General features: G+C 31.9%; 1 protein-coding gene across 1 annotated transcript in view; it reads right to left on the bottom strand.

Moving 5' to 3' along the window:
- The window catches only part of LOC148278453 (uncharacterized), a 33,349-nt gene extending 19,352 nt beyond the window's left edge, over positions 1-13,997 (bottom strand). Inside the window, exons 1-2 of the mRNA XM_088231385.1 lie at positions 12,843-13,997; positions 5,462-5,619 (exon numbers count right to left, since the gene is read on the bottom strand). Of these exons, the coding sequence (XP_088087511.1) occupies positions 5,462-5,619; positions 12,843-13,749 (1,065 nt within the window). The 5' untranslated portion in view covers positions 13,750-13,997. The remainder of the gene's footprint in view (positions 1-5,461; positions 5,620-12,842) is intronic.
- Between the last annotated feature and the right edge of the window lie 1,031 nt (positions 13,998-15,028).

The raw sequence follows: 15,028 nt of genomic DNA, 5'->3' as shown, positions 1-15,028 counted from the left end.
ATTAAGATGTTGCATTTTTCCGTTCGTGGGTACCTATTTTGTTCCAGCGCCAGAACAACAACTAAACCGAGCGTGCGCACATGTGATTTATCATATTCTCACCGCGATCGCAAATATATATTTTGTTATCAATACGTATTTTATCTACTGTGAGTATAATTCGTCAAGTACCCCTTCCTGACAGCAAGGTTGGATCTGATCTTGACTGCTGCGACAAAAGTACCAGCAATAGAGGTGCCAGAACCCAGAATAAGGTAAACATTGCAATCATTGTATTTAGGGTTCTGTAGCAAAGTGAACAAAGGATAGCGCATCCCGCGAATCAGCAATTTTCGAGCGTGCAACTGCTAACGGGCAAGTGGCGCGATCAGTATATGTTATATTTAAATAAATGAATTGAATGATGTGAGGTAACATCGTACACCCCCCCAAAGAGTAAAACTGCTGTTTTAACATACCTTATCCTATAGCAATCTGGATTTACTGTAATGTAGTTTGGTATGATAGAACGCAATAAGCGCAAGAAGATAAATTATTAAATCAATTTAACATCAAGATTGCTATTATTTTTGCAAATAGATCGATGAAAATTGCCCGCAAAGTAAATAGATCGTGAAAAATATAAACTGCAAGGTTTTGCCTTATTTAAGAAAAAAACGAATATTAATACAGACGGATAAATTATGTGAATTAGTCTAGTGTGCCTAATTACGCAAATAAAATTTGCGTGTTTACTTAGTTTACCGACAGGCAGTAAGTTTTTAACATAGGCTTATGAAATATTCGAACGCACTGTACAGTGTGCTGTGAAAAAGTCCTCGAAAAAAATGTTTTTCAGGAAAAAGGTAATCATTTGTAGTAGCAAACAAATGAACCGGGTTGTGGTATATAAAATAAAGAGGCTACAGAGCGAATTGAGCCGTTGCAGTAACATTAGTAGAATTTGCGAACGTGTCGAGTGCCGATTGCGTCGTTGCGTTTCACGTCTACTACCATGGCTAATCGGAGAATATCTCGCATATATCGTTTTGTTGTTTAGCGTTTGGTAGTTTGTTACGTTGGTGATTGTGGACATTCTATTTCTGGTGTTGTCAGAGGTCTCCACAGTTGAAAGGTAAGCGCACAAATTGACAGGTTGCTAGATCGCAGTTATATTCTGTTGCAAATTTAATTATTTAATTCTGAATTTAAATGCAAAATGATTACTAGCACTCACCTTATACTGGGGTTCTTTACCTTATTATTCCGACTTCTCTCCGCAAGCAAGCTCTATCAGATGCTGGGTGGAACAAGGAACTTGACTTGAATAGTCGCGCGTGACGACATGATGGGCGTTTATAAATAGACAATTGCGCAGTGCAAGAATAAAAAAATTACAATGACAATCACTCAAATAACTTATCACTTATCAGTGGTCACGCTTGTATACGCGCCACATTACATTTGGTCAGTACCAGATTGACTTAGAAGAGAAATATTGATACCTATGTAGAGATTATATTTTCATCCGAATTCAGGCAGTAAATTAAAATTTCACCTAGCGAGTTATTCCGTAAAAAATACCTTCTTAGTAAATGTTGCTCAACCAATATTTATTAATTAATCTATTTTCTTACAACCAAAAAAGTCTTTATTAAAAATGATCAACGGAAGCGGAATAATCCGGAATCTTCCCATTTTCAAATGGCCGAACCTTCAAGAATAATTAATTATTCTCGGTTAATACACCGTTAAAATTTCAACCAAGCTAGGAAAATTGAATAAAAAACAATTCGATCCGTGGATTAAGATTTTACCTGCTGTAAAATTCAAATTCCCAATATTTGTTATGGAATTCCAAGGTTATTTAATACTTCAATGATATTAATGATCAACGCAGGCAACGATTTTCGAAATAAAGGTATTCAAACGTTTTTCAAACGGTGACTTGTTGTTTTTGGATCCATAAAAAAAAGCATTTTTGATGTAAACGATGTTTTATTAATTTTTTTTATCATAATTATTATTTAACATTATATAATTAACCGGGTTGTAGTCCCGTGGTAGTATTGTGGACTCACGGGCCAAGGGTCCAAGGCTTAAATCCCACTCTACCACAACTCGATTTCCTATCAGCACAAGTTATATACGACATTTAGTAAATCGTCAGAAAATTTAAATGTTTGAATAAATAATAAAAACTCAAGTATTTCTCGTTTTAAATTAAAAAAAAAACAATCTTACTATTATTTTTATGTATGATCACAAAATTATTGCTTTAAATGTAAATAAGATATATATTGAGTAGCAATTAAGTATTGAATTCTGTCGGTGATGTTTAATACCATTTTTTCAGCAAATTTGGTTTATTTAAATGGACTATGGACTTAACTTAACCGCATAGGAAACAATCAGATTGCAGGAACATGAAAGCTAATTAACGGGACCATTTCTTGAAATTATTTTGTTTCTAAACTTACTATGCAGTAAATTTATGGTATTTTAAAAAGACCGATACATATCATTAGCAGAAAGGCAGTTATTTGCAAAGTCATTTTTTGAGTTATGACACTTTTGAGTAATTATCAACTTTGTGCAAATGAAAAAAAAAAACTGTAATTAATCATAAGTAAAACACAGAATATAAATTATTTTTTAAGCATAAAACCTGTGTGTGTCATATCTATACTGAGTTGTCGCTTATGAATCTCTAGGTATCATATTATTGCTTAAAAAAACGATAAAAACGTCATATGGGTTTTCGCACTGAAATAATTTTATTACTGTATATCAAAGGTTAAATTTTTTTTATGAAAAATTACCTCATATTTATTTTTTTTTGTGATTTTTGTCAAAAAGAAGCCTTTTTCCTTAGGACAGCAGTATATTGGTTGATTAACTGGAGCTGGCGCTTTCGCAAAACTTACACAACCGCATTTAAAATCTACAGAATATTGATTTTAAAAAGATTTTTATTAAATTTTAACCAAATGTGGTATCTTTAAAAATATCCGTGTTGGATTAGAGGGTTGTGTTAGTGAAAAAAAAATACAATTGGTTAAGAAAATTTAATACATTGAATTAGTTTTACACAAGTACATTTTTATTTTTTGAGAGCGACGCGTTATAAAATAAATATTTGTCATTTTCTTGATACATAGCACATATGACTTAATTTTTTTATTAAGGTTTTAAAAATCAATATTTTGTGCCTTGAAAATGTGTTTGTGTAGTTCTGTTCGATCAGGAGTTCTGATCGGCGAGTGATCAAAATATGCATCTGAACGAAGAAACATAACTGACAAGAAGCACAGATGCACACAAACATAGATTCAACTTACGTTTATTGTACGAACCGCTGACATGCAGGCGTTTTAAGACATCGTTTGATATGACAAGTTTGTAGGAACGACAATTTTTTTTCTTAGATTTAATATTAAACTCAGTACAATTATGATTTGTAGCCGCTAAACTCCAAAATACATAAAACGTCAAAAAACATGGCTACCTCGGAAACCGGAAATTTGTTGCCGGTTGCAACCATCAACACCCATGTTTGCCACACAACATAACAGTGCTATAGTTTTGTTTGTAATTACAAATACCGTTTTTGTTTGACATTTTTTTATTTGAAAACAAAAACTTTTTTTTTCTTTTTCTTTTTTTAATGATTATTAATATTTTTACACTAAATAATGAGAGTTTTTATAATACACCAGCGTGTATAGCCCAGTATATTCGCTTGATTAAAATCCCAGGTAACATTAACAAATCGCTTTTAGGTTTCTCTGTTAAAAAAATCCATTAGTACTTCAGTATCGCTGATGATTTTTTAAAAATATATCAGATTTCCCGTAGTACTAAACTTCCTCATTGAATGTTATTCCACGGCAAAATAACCCTTATTTTACTACTGTTGAATGCGTTTGTAAATGCAAACCTTTGTTATTTCATAATTAAATGTAAAAAAATAACACAGAGATAATTTTTTTATTCTGTATTTTGAGCGGGAATCATACCCAGAACCTTCCGTGTGGGAGTCATGTGTCAGACACCACGGATGTCACTAATATTTATAATTTATTTTTAAAAATTCAAATTTTCCAATTATAGATCCTAACTAATATTATAAAAGCGAAAGTGTGTTTCTCTGTTAGCTTGTTTTTCGTCCATGTCGCAACAAAGCAACCGATACGTGATTCATTGCATAGGGATAGTCGAAGAGCTGAGATGTGTCATAGGCTAATTTTCATCACGAAAAAAATGGTAATCCCTTTTATTCTTAGTGGAAAAATAAATTGTTTTTTCACGTCGTAACGGACTGACTGATTGATGTGATTTTCTGAATAAAGATAGCCGGAAAACTGACTGAGATACTTCTCGAATTACTTTTATTCCCAGAAAAAATATTTTTCCTTCAGGAATTTTTTTTGGAAAAAAGAAATTAACAGAATAACGATGCTACGTCTCAATAGACAAGCGGATCGTTGTTTTTGCATAGTGATTGTTAAAGGGCCGGAAATTGATACAGGCTACTTTTATCCCAAAAATATATTTAATTCTATCGGGCAAATTCAAACGATAAAACTAATTAATGAACTAATTTCTCTTTAATTCCACGCGAGGGAAGCTGCGGGTAAAATATTGGTTATTGCTCCCTGGCTAGAAGTCGTTAAGAACATATTTCTCCAGTCTGGTCACCCCATTATAATGTACGTTCTGATTCACTCGAGCGCGTCCAAAAGAAATTTCTAAAATAAACGTATTGTAAATTATGTATTCCAAGTGCTTTATTTAGTTATAATCAATTGTTATGTTTGGAAAATCGTTCCGACAAAAATTAAACTCTCCGATAGAGAATTCTAACAGACCTAATATTACTTTCTGTCCAGATTTGCTGGAGTTGGTGTGTTTCAGTGTACCTGGTCGACAAACCCGCCACAGATCTCATTTTTGTTCTGCAAGTTCTAGGACCAACTATCACATACACTCGCCTATCCCTAGGCTCCACAGAGCCTATTGTTAGAGTTATGCAATTTTATCATTTTTATTATTTTATCATATATTTATGTATGTATATATAAGTACAAATATATTTGTTTTCTTCAGGTCTATGATCAATTTAAATGTTAAATGCAATTTATGCTATTTATGAAAAAATAAATAAAAAGTTAGATTTAAACATAAATAAAAAAAAAGTAAATCCTCTATGCTCAGAATTCTTAGGTCTCCCAACAAACATACCAATCTTGATTTCTTTTAAAACAAATGGTTTTCTTTCATAAAATTACTGAATCAAATTTAATTATAAACACCCCTCTCCCGCTTCTACTCCCACCAAGTCTGCTATAATACCATTGTGTTTTTCTTCTTTCTATTAAAATAATTTTCCATGAACACATATGTCTCTTAAAATGCCCATTGGGCGTATATATAAGTTAACAAAAAAATAAAATAAATTAAGGAAGAAACAATTAATTACCTCCATTTGAATGATGTCCAGTTTGAGTTGAGTGACGTCAGAGTTCATCTTGTTAATTGTGAGGGTGCAGGACAGCCGACCGTCAGAAGGGCGGGGGAATTCCGGGTTAGTAAATGTGGAGCAATTGGATGACGTCTGCTCACCACAGGTACTTTGAACTAAGAAAAACGTAAAAAAAACAACAAAAAATAACATTTTGAAACATTTCGATTATTATTATAATATTTCTGCTTTTTGTGGTCAGCGCGTTTGCAAAAAATAGTCTGGAGTTCGATTTCCGACTTATTTAAATTTTATTTTATTTAATAAACTCATGACACGAGGCCATTAAATGAATTTGTCATTATCAATGTATTCCAGTGTAGTATTTAATAAAATAAATATTAATCAGATGAATGAAGTACACAGTATTTTCGACTTGATGGAATCTTTCGGGTAAAAATCGTGCAATAGAGAATTCAGTGGAGCTATACGTCCGTCTCGAAAAGCAGTGGTTGGCGCATTCGCCTACTATTCTTGAGGTCCTGGGTTTAATGACAGGTAGAGTGTACGTGAAATATTGATTTGGAAAGTTGTTAAAACTGCTATTCTATTTAATAAAGGTTGTTATTACTGGACTGGCACCTGGAGCGTAAGATTAATACTGTACCATACGATTATTTGTATGTATCAAATTAAGATCTGAATAACTCCCTCGGGAGAAAATCCAGCCTGCCTGTAAACATTTGGACATACTCAAAACACTGTTGGATTTGAATTTGTTTTTAATATTAATTCATTTATTCATATTTTTCTTATTATAAATTATATTTAATAATAAAAATAATGTCACCTCACTGGGGTCACGCGTGCCAAGGACACTTTACAATATACCTTTAAAAAAATATATTGACAAAATATTCAGACAGTATTATATGAATAAATCGGTAGACTTTCCAATAAAAAATATAAATAGAAATAAATAAAATAGAACCCGAACTAGGCCACCCGGACATATTTTAGGCTATGTGTTGTTGGAGGTGGCGGCGTGAGGTAAGAAATTTGTGAGATTTTTTTACAATATTATTAATTTGTTCACGATAGGAGAGTTTACTTTCTAAAGCAATGCCAAGATCCTTTTTGACGAAACCATTGAAAAGGAAATATTTTTTAGTTTGTAGTTGAGTTCTATAGGTTTTTTTCGTCGCGAGAAAGATATTATTTGGTAATGTTGGTCAACATGATCGCAGTCTTTCGATAGCAGACATGCTTCTCAGATGGTTTTGCCGTGCCGTGTAGATTTGGACGAAACGTGCGAAATGGGCCAAAGCGTTTTGATATTTACCATTGTAAACATATCTCGCAATCTGTCACACACGGCGTATTGCTTATTACTCGTACGTTTATCCAATTAAGAAAATGCAAAATGCATCTAGCTTTCAGCAGAGAGTATCCAACCGTAAAAATATTTCATCGCTTCAGATCACATCAATTTCGAGAATTTTTTATTCAATTAAATAAAAAAAATATTACTTCCAACAGCGATAAAGAACATTTCATATAAGGGGATATATAAATCTAGTCATTTACACGGCATATGAGCTGTCGCTGCCTGATTTAAGTGGCTTTTTTACACACTGTGTAACATGTTTGAACATCTATAATCCTTCAATTTATCCATCTGTTGATCTTTCTGAAGTTGTGGAGCTTAAACCTTTATTGATGCGGGTGAGATTCTGACAGAATTCTTTGCCCTGCATAAAAGGCAACGTCTGATAATACTTTTAAATTTTAATACTTCTTATTGGACCAGCTAATTTCATTAACAATGTATTGAATTTGTCCAAATTTTTGTAGTAAAAAATTGGGTTATACCCTCTTGGAAGTTACAGACGAAGAACATTTTATAAAAGTAAATATAGCATAGTATGGAAATGTAAAACAAATCGGTCAGAATCTCACCCGCATCAATAAAGGTTTCGGCACTTAACAAATTTTAACAGATGGAATAGTTTAAGGAGTACAGACGTTCAAACATAGGCAGTATGTGAACACAGTGTGTAAAGTGGACACGTAAATCAGCTAATGCGAGGTATTAAGCCCTGGAAATGCCCAGACCTTTATATTCCCTTCTATAAAATGTTCTTCATCTTTGTTGTAATGTATAATTATTATTGACTCCCAAGGTGGTTGAATCTAGTTCTTGCCTTCGAAAATTTGAACAAGCTGTAAATATTGTTTTTGAATAAAAATCGATCAGAAAAGAAACACGTTTTGAAAGATTATTTTTATATCTTTTTTATTGAATTTCGTAAGCCCTTAATAAGGTAAAAGGTCATGTTATACAATGGAATTATTGAGATTTTAACTAGAATAAACAAAAAATAATCTAGACTTATTTTCGACGGGGTTGAAGCGGTTGAGAATATTGAAAATAAAAGTCTAGGTATTTACATGGCTTGTAATACGATTATATCATCGGCTGGGTCAAGTGAACACCTTATAACTGTAACATTCACCATTCTGCCTATAGGTAGTTGAGATATATATTCACGTATATTGTTTATCAATTATATTTATAGGTACGATGATTAGTTTAATTATATTAATTTCGCATGATGTGAAGGTAAAACTCACCTCGTTGACTGAACTGTACGAAAAAAGATACCAGTTTGATATAAAATACTTGCCGAGAGTTGAGACAATAAAAATTGTAGACAAAATTGCACTGGAAAACACGCAAGATATAATATTAACCGAAAATGCTGACGTACACAAATATAATACTAGAAAAAAACAACATTACCACAGTTATAAAGCAAAGACAAACGTTAGACAATGGACAACACTTTTTTTTTATTTTATTTTTTTATTATTTATTTATTTAGTTCTATGTATTACATAGTCTAATATATATTTACAACACAATATTTACATCTATACGTATTCTAACATTATTTATCACTATTATACACTTAATATCCTAATTTATAATATTAACTGTTTCATATGTACATTTACATTAATTATATTCACTATTTACACTATTTACTACCTAATATTTTTCACATATATACTTTTTACATTTAATTTTAAATATATTTACATTAATTTCATTTTTTATGCTTTCTGGCATTTCTTCAAATAGTTTTATTCCCTTGTACATAAGGCAGTTCTGGGACATTGCTTTTGATTTCTTTTCTAGTCTTATATTTTTAGATCCTCTTGTTGCATAGTTATGAAAGAACTCATTATTTTTTAGTTTATTTTGAAAATATCTCGGAACTATTCCTTTAATAATTTTGTTTATTTCATTGGCAACATTGAATTTGATTCTTTGATCAATTGTCATAATATCTAGAATTTGAATCATTTTCTGAACATTTGTTCGTCTCCCACATCTTAATATTATCCTCATCGCTTTGTTTTGTATTATTTGGAGTCTCTTTAGATCTCCTTCATTACTTAAATATAAAATACTGGAGCAATAATCAATGTGGGGAACGATGATACTTTTAAATATCAGCAGAGAGGTTTTAATGTCTAATTTATTTTATATTTAAATAGTGACAATTCAATCTTGACTTAAATTTAAATAAAAAAGGGGCGTCTCTAACATTAGTGGGTAGATTATTCCACACTCAGGTAAACAGGCGAAGTGGGATTATTAAAAATATTGTGAAGAAGTGATATAATGTGAATGTTTCTTCTATGCCTGATACTGAGCCAGTGTAATTGCGTGCGATACTCGGTTATGTAGTCAAATTTGCGAAGATCAAAGATATAACGTATACAAATAAAATACTGTCGAGTAAAAAAAGAATACTTGGACATATTAGTAGAACAAAAAATATTTTTTAATTCCCGCGAAAACGGCTTATTGCATTGGCAACACCCCTAATACCTCAAGATTTGGTTAAATTTTGAACTTTGTTTGTGACTGTTAAAATTTAAATAGAACACCGTCACCAATCTTGACGCTACAATTGTCAAGGCCAAACATGTCGCATTTTTTAACAATTTCATTTTAAAATGTGTACGGGCCAGTAAGAAGAAGAGTTTAGTTTAGTATATTCTTTACCATGGATTCATTGAATCATTTATAAACGTCAATAAATTATAACTATATAATAAATTCAACTATTTCTAAATGAAACCTAACAAACGAATAAATTTTAATCAACAAACTAAAATCAATAAACACAAATCTAATGTCAAGCTGTTTTGTCATGCAAATATTCTTTAACTCTATAGTAGCTCTTTTCTAACAGCCTGTGCTCGACAAAATCTTTAAAAAAAATTTTTGGCAAAGCCTGAATTCAGGTACCTTGTTGTAGAATCCTATTCAGTTTGAAGCAAAAGAATTATCAATATTTTGCAGTCTAGTAGTGGGCACAACAAGCATTTCTTTATTTCGTGTTTAACCTATAGAAATCTCATTTCCTCTAAAAATTATCGATATTTTTGTGTACCAAGTGTATATCAATATATTGCCATGTGACTGTCAGTATATTTATTTAACTTTTTGTACATAATGTTATTTGTACATTGGCGGGCTTATTGCCGGATGGCAATTTCTTCCAACCAACCTTTAAAATAAAAGTTTTATTTTTATAATTCAAGTTACAGAACATATTCAATAGAAAAAAAAATATTAAAAAGCTAAAAGTATATAAAAATAGAAATAAACGTATTTGTTTATAAATTACCTTAAATCAAAACTATTACTCAATGGGAAAAAGGAAAAAAGAGGAAAAAGGAAAGGAGGAGAGATTAAGGAAGAGAAGGGAGATGTTTTTTCAGACGTGATTTAAATAGAGATAATGTAGTAACATCTTTGATGGTAGGTGGGAGATGATTCCGCAGTCGAGCCGCATGGACACTATATGAGTTAGAGAAAAAAGAGGAATTGTGGATGGGTATTAAGAGAGTGCCTTGAGAATTAGAACGAAGAGGTAAACTATGAACTGATAAGCGTTGAAATTTTTCACGCAGGTATATAGGAGCGTTAGGACTATGAAGTACATTGAACAGAAGTGAGAGGGAGTGATAGTCAATATATTGGTTTCTTTAAGCTAATCTCTCAGCGATTCTCTGGGATTCATATTGTACATTGCTCAAATTGCTCTTCTGCAGCACAAAAACTGAATCAATATCTGCAGCACTTCCCCACAGCAGTATACCGTAAGTCATAACGCTGTGGAAGTAACTAAAATAGACCAACCCAGCTGCTTCCACATCAGGAAGGAATATTTTGATCAGCGTAGGCTGCAGAACTAAGTCTGTTCGATAAACCAGCTATATGTGAACCCACTGAAATTTTGAATCTTTTTTTATGTTAAAAAATATGGTAGTATCTACAAGATCCAGTTCTTTGTCTTTAAGTTTAACATTGAACATAGGGCCTTACTTATAAACCTGGTATAAAGTTACGCCGAGGCATTGGGGTAAAATGAAAATGGAAATACTACCCTTTTATTGTGGTAAAGTAAGAATTGTATTCCTATCCTTATTCTACCACGATACCTAGATGTAACTTTATACCAGGTTTATAAGTAAAGCTTGCTTTATTTGACATTACGAATTAAAATGAAGTGTTAAGTCATCACTTAATCTAGCCGTCGACAGACTATTAGCTCTGTAAATGTCTAGACTTCCGAATTATCAACAGATTCATCTCGGTTAAAAAAATATCCACAAAGAAAACATAATATATTTACTATTATTATGCATACTTTATTATTCATTGATTAAAAAAAAAAGTATTAAATTATAGTAATGAACAGAGAATTTAAAATCAACATTCAAAAGCACATAATGGCTACACTAACCAGATGAGACATAATATGACTTGATTATATAATATGTTTATATAACATTAAAGAGTTTGGAAAATTATAAATACAAAAAACACACAAAAATAAAACAAAACGTCTTACAAACAAATATTCCAGATCCCAGGAATTGAATTTAAGATTTCAAGCATGCTGGCAAACGCGCCAACCATTACACTGCTAGGCGGAGTTTTCTCTACTCGATTTTCTATTTCAAGAATTTTATCTGTGAGTAACCATCGAGTTTCACACGAATAACCGTATTCTTATCTTCCCGGACGCAGGCATAAAACATATTATAAAAATAATACATATATAGTATGAATCCCAAAAAAGCCAGATTTTTTGTTAAACCTTTTAAAAATTATAAAGTGTTTCAAAAAACATTTAACCCTGCGAAAACTTCTATCTTGCGTTTGGTAATATTCGGCTTTCTAGTTTTTGTGCTTTGTAATAGGTTTAAAAAGAAAATTCTTGTAAATCTCGTACAACACATTTCTTAGAATGGAAACTGTTACATAGAAAAAAACTTTGGGAAAATGAACGAAATGTTTAAAAACGCGACTTATTTCAACAAAAGTGATTATACCTACTGGGTGTCTTACTTATTTCCTTAAACTTTCAAAAAAAAATATTTAACTCTTTCATTCTGGGTGTTCATTCAAATATACATAAAATACATAAAACAATAAAAAATAACGCACGAATTTTTTTATTTTTTTACTCTCGTGCCTCCAGAAACTCAAAAGCGAAGAATTTATTTTTTTATTTCTGGAACCTCTAAATATGTCTCAATTTTTTTCGTATACTTCTGTTATTAGCATTACTCAAAAAGTATCGTTTCAAACTTTGACAGCTGGCTTCTAGCTGGTTTGTTTTTTCGGAGCGAACTCCTGTCTTCCTTACAAATTATATGTAAGGTAAATAATATGTACCTAAGGTATAAATGATATTTATAAAATAAAATTTATTGAATAAACATATAATGTAGATGATAAAATATTTTTAATAATTTTGTCCGTTGGTTCAAGTCCCATTGTTTGTAAAAAAATATAGGTACGTTAAATAATGTCTAAAGTATTGTTTAAAAGTATTGACAATAGGGAGAAAAATCTATTGATATAAACAGAAAAAAAATATATTTTGTATCTATATGAGTTTAGTTAATTAAGGTGTGAAAGAGTTTTTTGAAAATATTGTTAAAGTTTCACCAGTCTTAAAATGCCTACTTAAGGTTTATGTGTTTCAGATTTATAAAATATTCGTAAAGTTTGAAGTAAAAAAAATATTTAACTTTGAATTACTTTTCGACCGGCAGATTATACCTCTAGAAATTTAAACCAAACATAGGTGGTATATTGGTACTAATGTAAAGAGTACCAGAGTTAAATTAAATAAAATTTATTCTGATAATTTGAAGATAATAAATGAATTGATAAAGTAATCTTTTTCACTTCTCATCTCTCCGACTATCCCTTTGCATACACATGAAAATGTGTTATCCGTTGGGGAACTCTCAGTACAATAATACGATTTTTAAAATAGGAAAATATTTCAAGTAGACTTACAAATGCAACATATCCCAAATCCACTTGCGCATTCTCCAGATTCTTTTCCGGACGCTGCAGAGCATTCCAGAGCGTGGAGACATGTCCCTCTTATGCCACTACTTGACAGACATTCCACATTATTGAACTGCACCACTTCAAAAAGACTTAAAAACCTTCCTGATGATGTATCTGGTTCCAGTACTGAGCTTTCGATAATTTTCTTCTCGCCTTTCAATTCACGATTGTCAATGGTTTTATTAGTTGTTATGTTTTTGAATATATCATTTGCGAGTTCACTGTCGGACGTTTTGAACTTTCTTCTGAAATTTGGAACCTTTTGCTTTATTTTAACAACAGATATTTCAGGTCTTTCAATAACCGGTACTTCGTAAAACAGCGGGTAGTATTTAGATTGCTGATCTTTTAAAGATTCAAAATAACGAATCATCTCCGCAAATTTATTTTGCTCTCCACTTTTATTAGATTCGCTCTTCTCGATTCTTTCAATTTTGGCTTCCTCCGTCTCGGCGCCTTGTAGTGTATTGACAAACTCCTTCGGTCCGTTAATCTGGTCCTTTTTTTCTTTCAATGTCACCCTTGTGTAAGCTTCTCGATTTACTTTCCCAGAGCCCTCGTTTGCATAGTAATTCCCTCCGGAGTCTAATTGCTTAGCAGTATTTATTTTGTAAAATCTCACTTTATTTCTTTTCGAATTAGACTGAAATCTAGGGCGGGTAGCAACGTTTGATTGAGGAGTTTCGTGATTTAACGGAATCGTAAAATTAGACGTTAATGTGTCGTAATCTACGAGTGAATTATATCCGTGATTTCCAATCAAATATGTCCGGTCGATTTCGTAGGTAGAATGTCCAGTAGGCACTAGTAATATGAAAGATAAAGTCGCTATAAATCGTACCGCTGTCATATTAATTTGTCGAGAGAAAATACGATTAGCGATCAATACTTGTAAATCTGATTAATTTTTATGAAAAAGCACTCACTTTTATTATACTTTCTGACAGCCGAAATTTTAGCTTAATTTTTTATCTTTTTAACGTGAATTTTCCACTTGATTTGATAATGCTTTAAGTTAAGATTAAGTAAGGACGTCTTCACTGTTTGGCTGACTGATCTTAAGATAGATCTATTCATTACCTAAACTGATTCTCATGTGGCAAGCAGAGTAATGGGAATAGCAATTTCTCCAAGTGTAGTACGCTAGAGTGAACATTGAAGGAATGTTCTAGTCGAAATGGTGATGCGGCAAACGTGATTATATCTTATTTAATGTCACATTATAAATCCGAACCAAGGTACCTAAATGGAGACATACATAGGTAATAGGTACATGGCTATAGAACGCATCGTTTATTCCACTAAGTTGTTATAATTTACGTTTAAAACGGGTTGTATTTCCGTGGGTAGTGTCGTGGACTCCGGAGCAGGAGGTCAGAGATTCGAATGCCGCCCTACCACAACTTGTTTACCATTTTCAAACATGGTTATTTACCTATTACAACAGAGACAAAGAACATTTGAGAGAAGGTAATATAAAAGTCTAGGCATCTACAGGGCTTATGACCTGTCAATGGCTGGTTTAAGTGTCCACTGTACACACTGTGTAACATTCACCATTCTGCATATGGTCAAACATCTACATTTCCCTAACTTTTTCAATTTTTCGACTTTAGTGAAGTAAAAGAAACAAAAAAATCCAGAGATACGACTCTATCACGTCTTCAAAATATTTAAATCGAAATGATGGAATTATTCTTTATCTTAAAAAATCACTTAATGCCTCTGTAACTGAAGTAAATATTGTTGAAGCCAATTGTTTACAAATATCCCTAAATTCTGAAAAAAACTATTCAATCAGTATGTAGTCCACCTTGCTATGCGAACAAAGAACCCTTTTTACAATCTCTCGAGAAGATTCTAGAAGAAAACAAACATTCAAAACAAATTTTTTTAGCCAAAGATATCAACACAAATATTCTAAGTGGAAAATCTGATGAAGTTGAATACACTGATCGTTTCATGCACCATGGATTTATGTAATTAATTAATATTCCTCCAAGAGTGACACAGGAGGCTGAAACTTGTATCGACCGCGTTTTTGCTATCACAATTAACCCCACTATCCGCTGTGCTTCGCATCTCTATTATTATTATTATTATTATTATGGATAACTTATTATAGCGCC

This window comes from Micrasema longulum, unplaced genomic scaffold (assembly GCF_059751315.1).
Source record: "Micrasema longulum isolate JH-2025_06_02 unplaced genomic scaffold, ASM5975131v1 h1tg000879l, whole genome shotgun sequence".
NCBI classification, from domain to species: Eukaryota; Metazoa; Arthropoda; class Insecta; order Trichoptera; family Brachycentridae; genus Micrasema; species Micrasema longulum.
The sequence above is the reverse complement of the archived record's forward strand: the minus strand, read 5'-3'. Positions and strand labels throughout refer to the sequence as shown.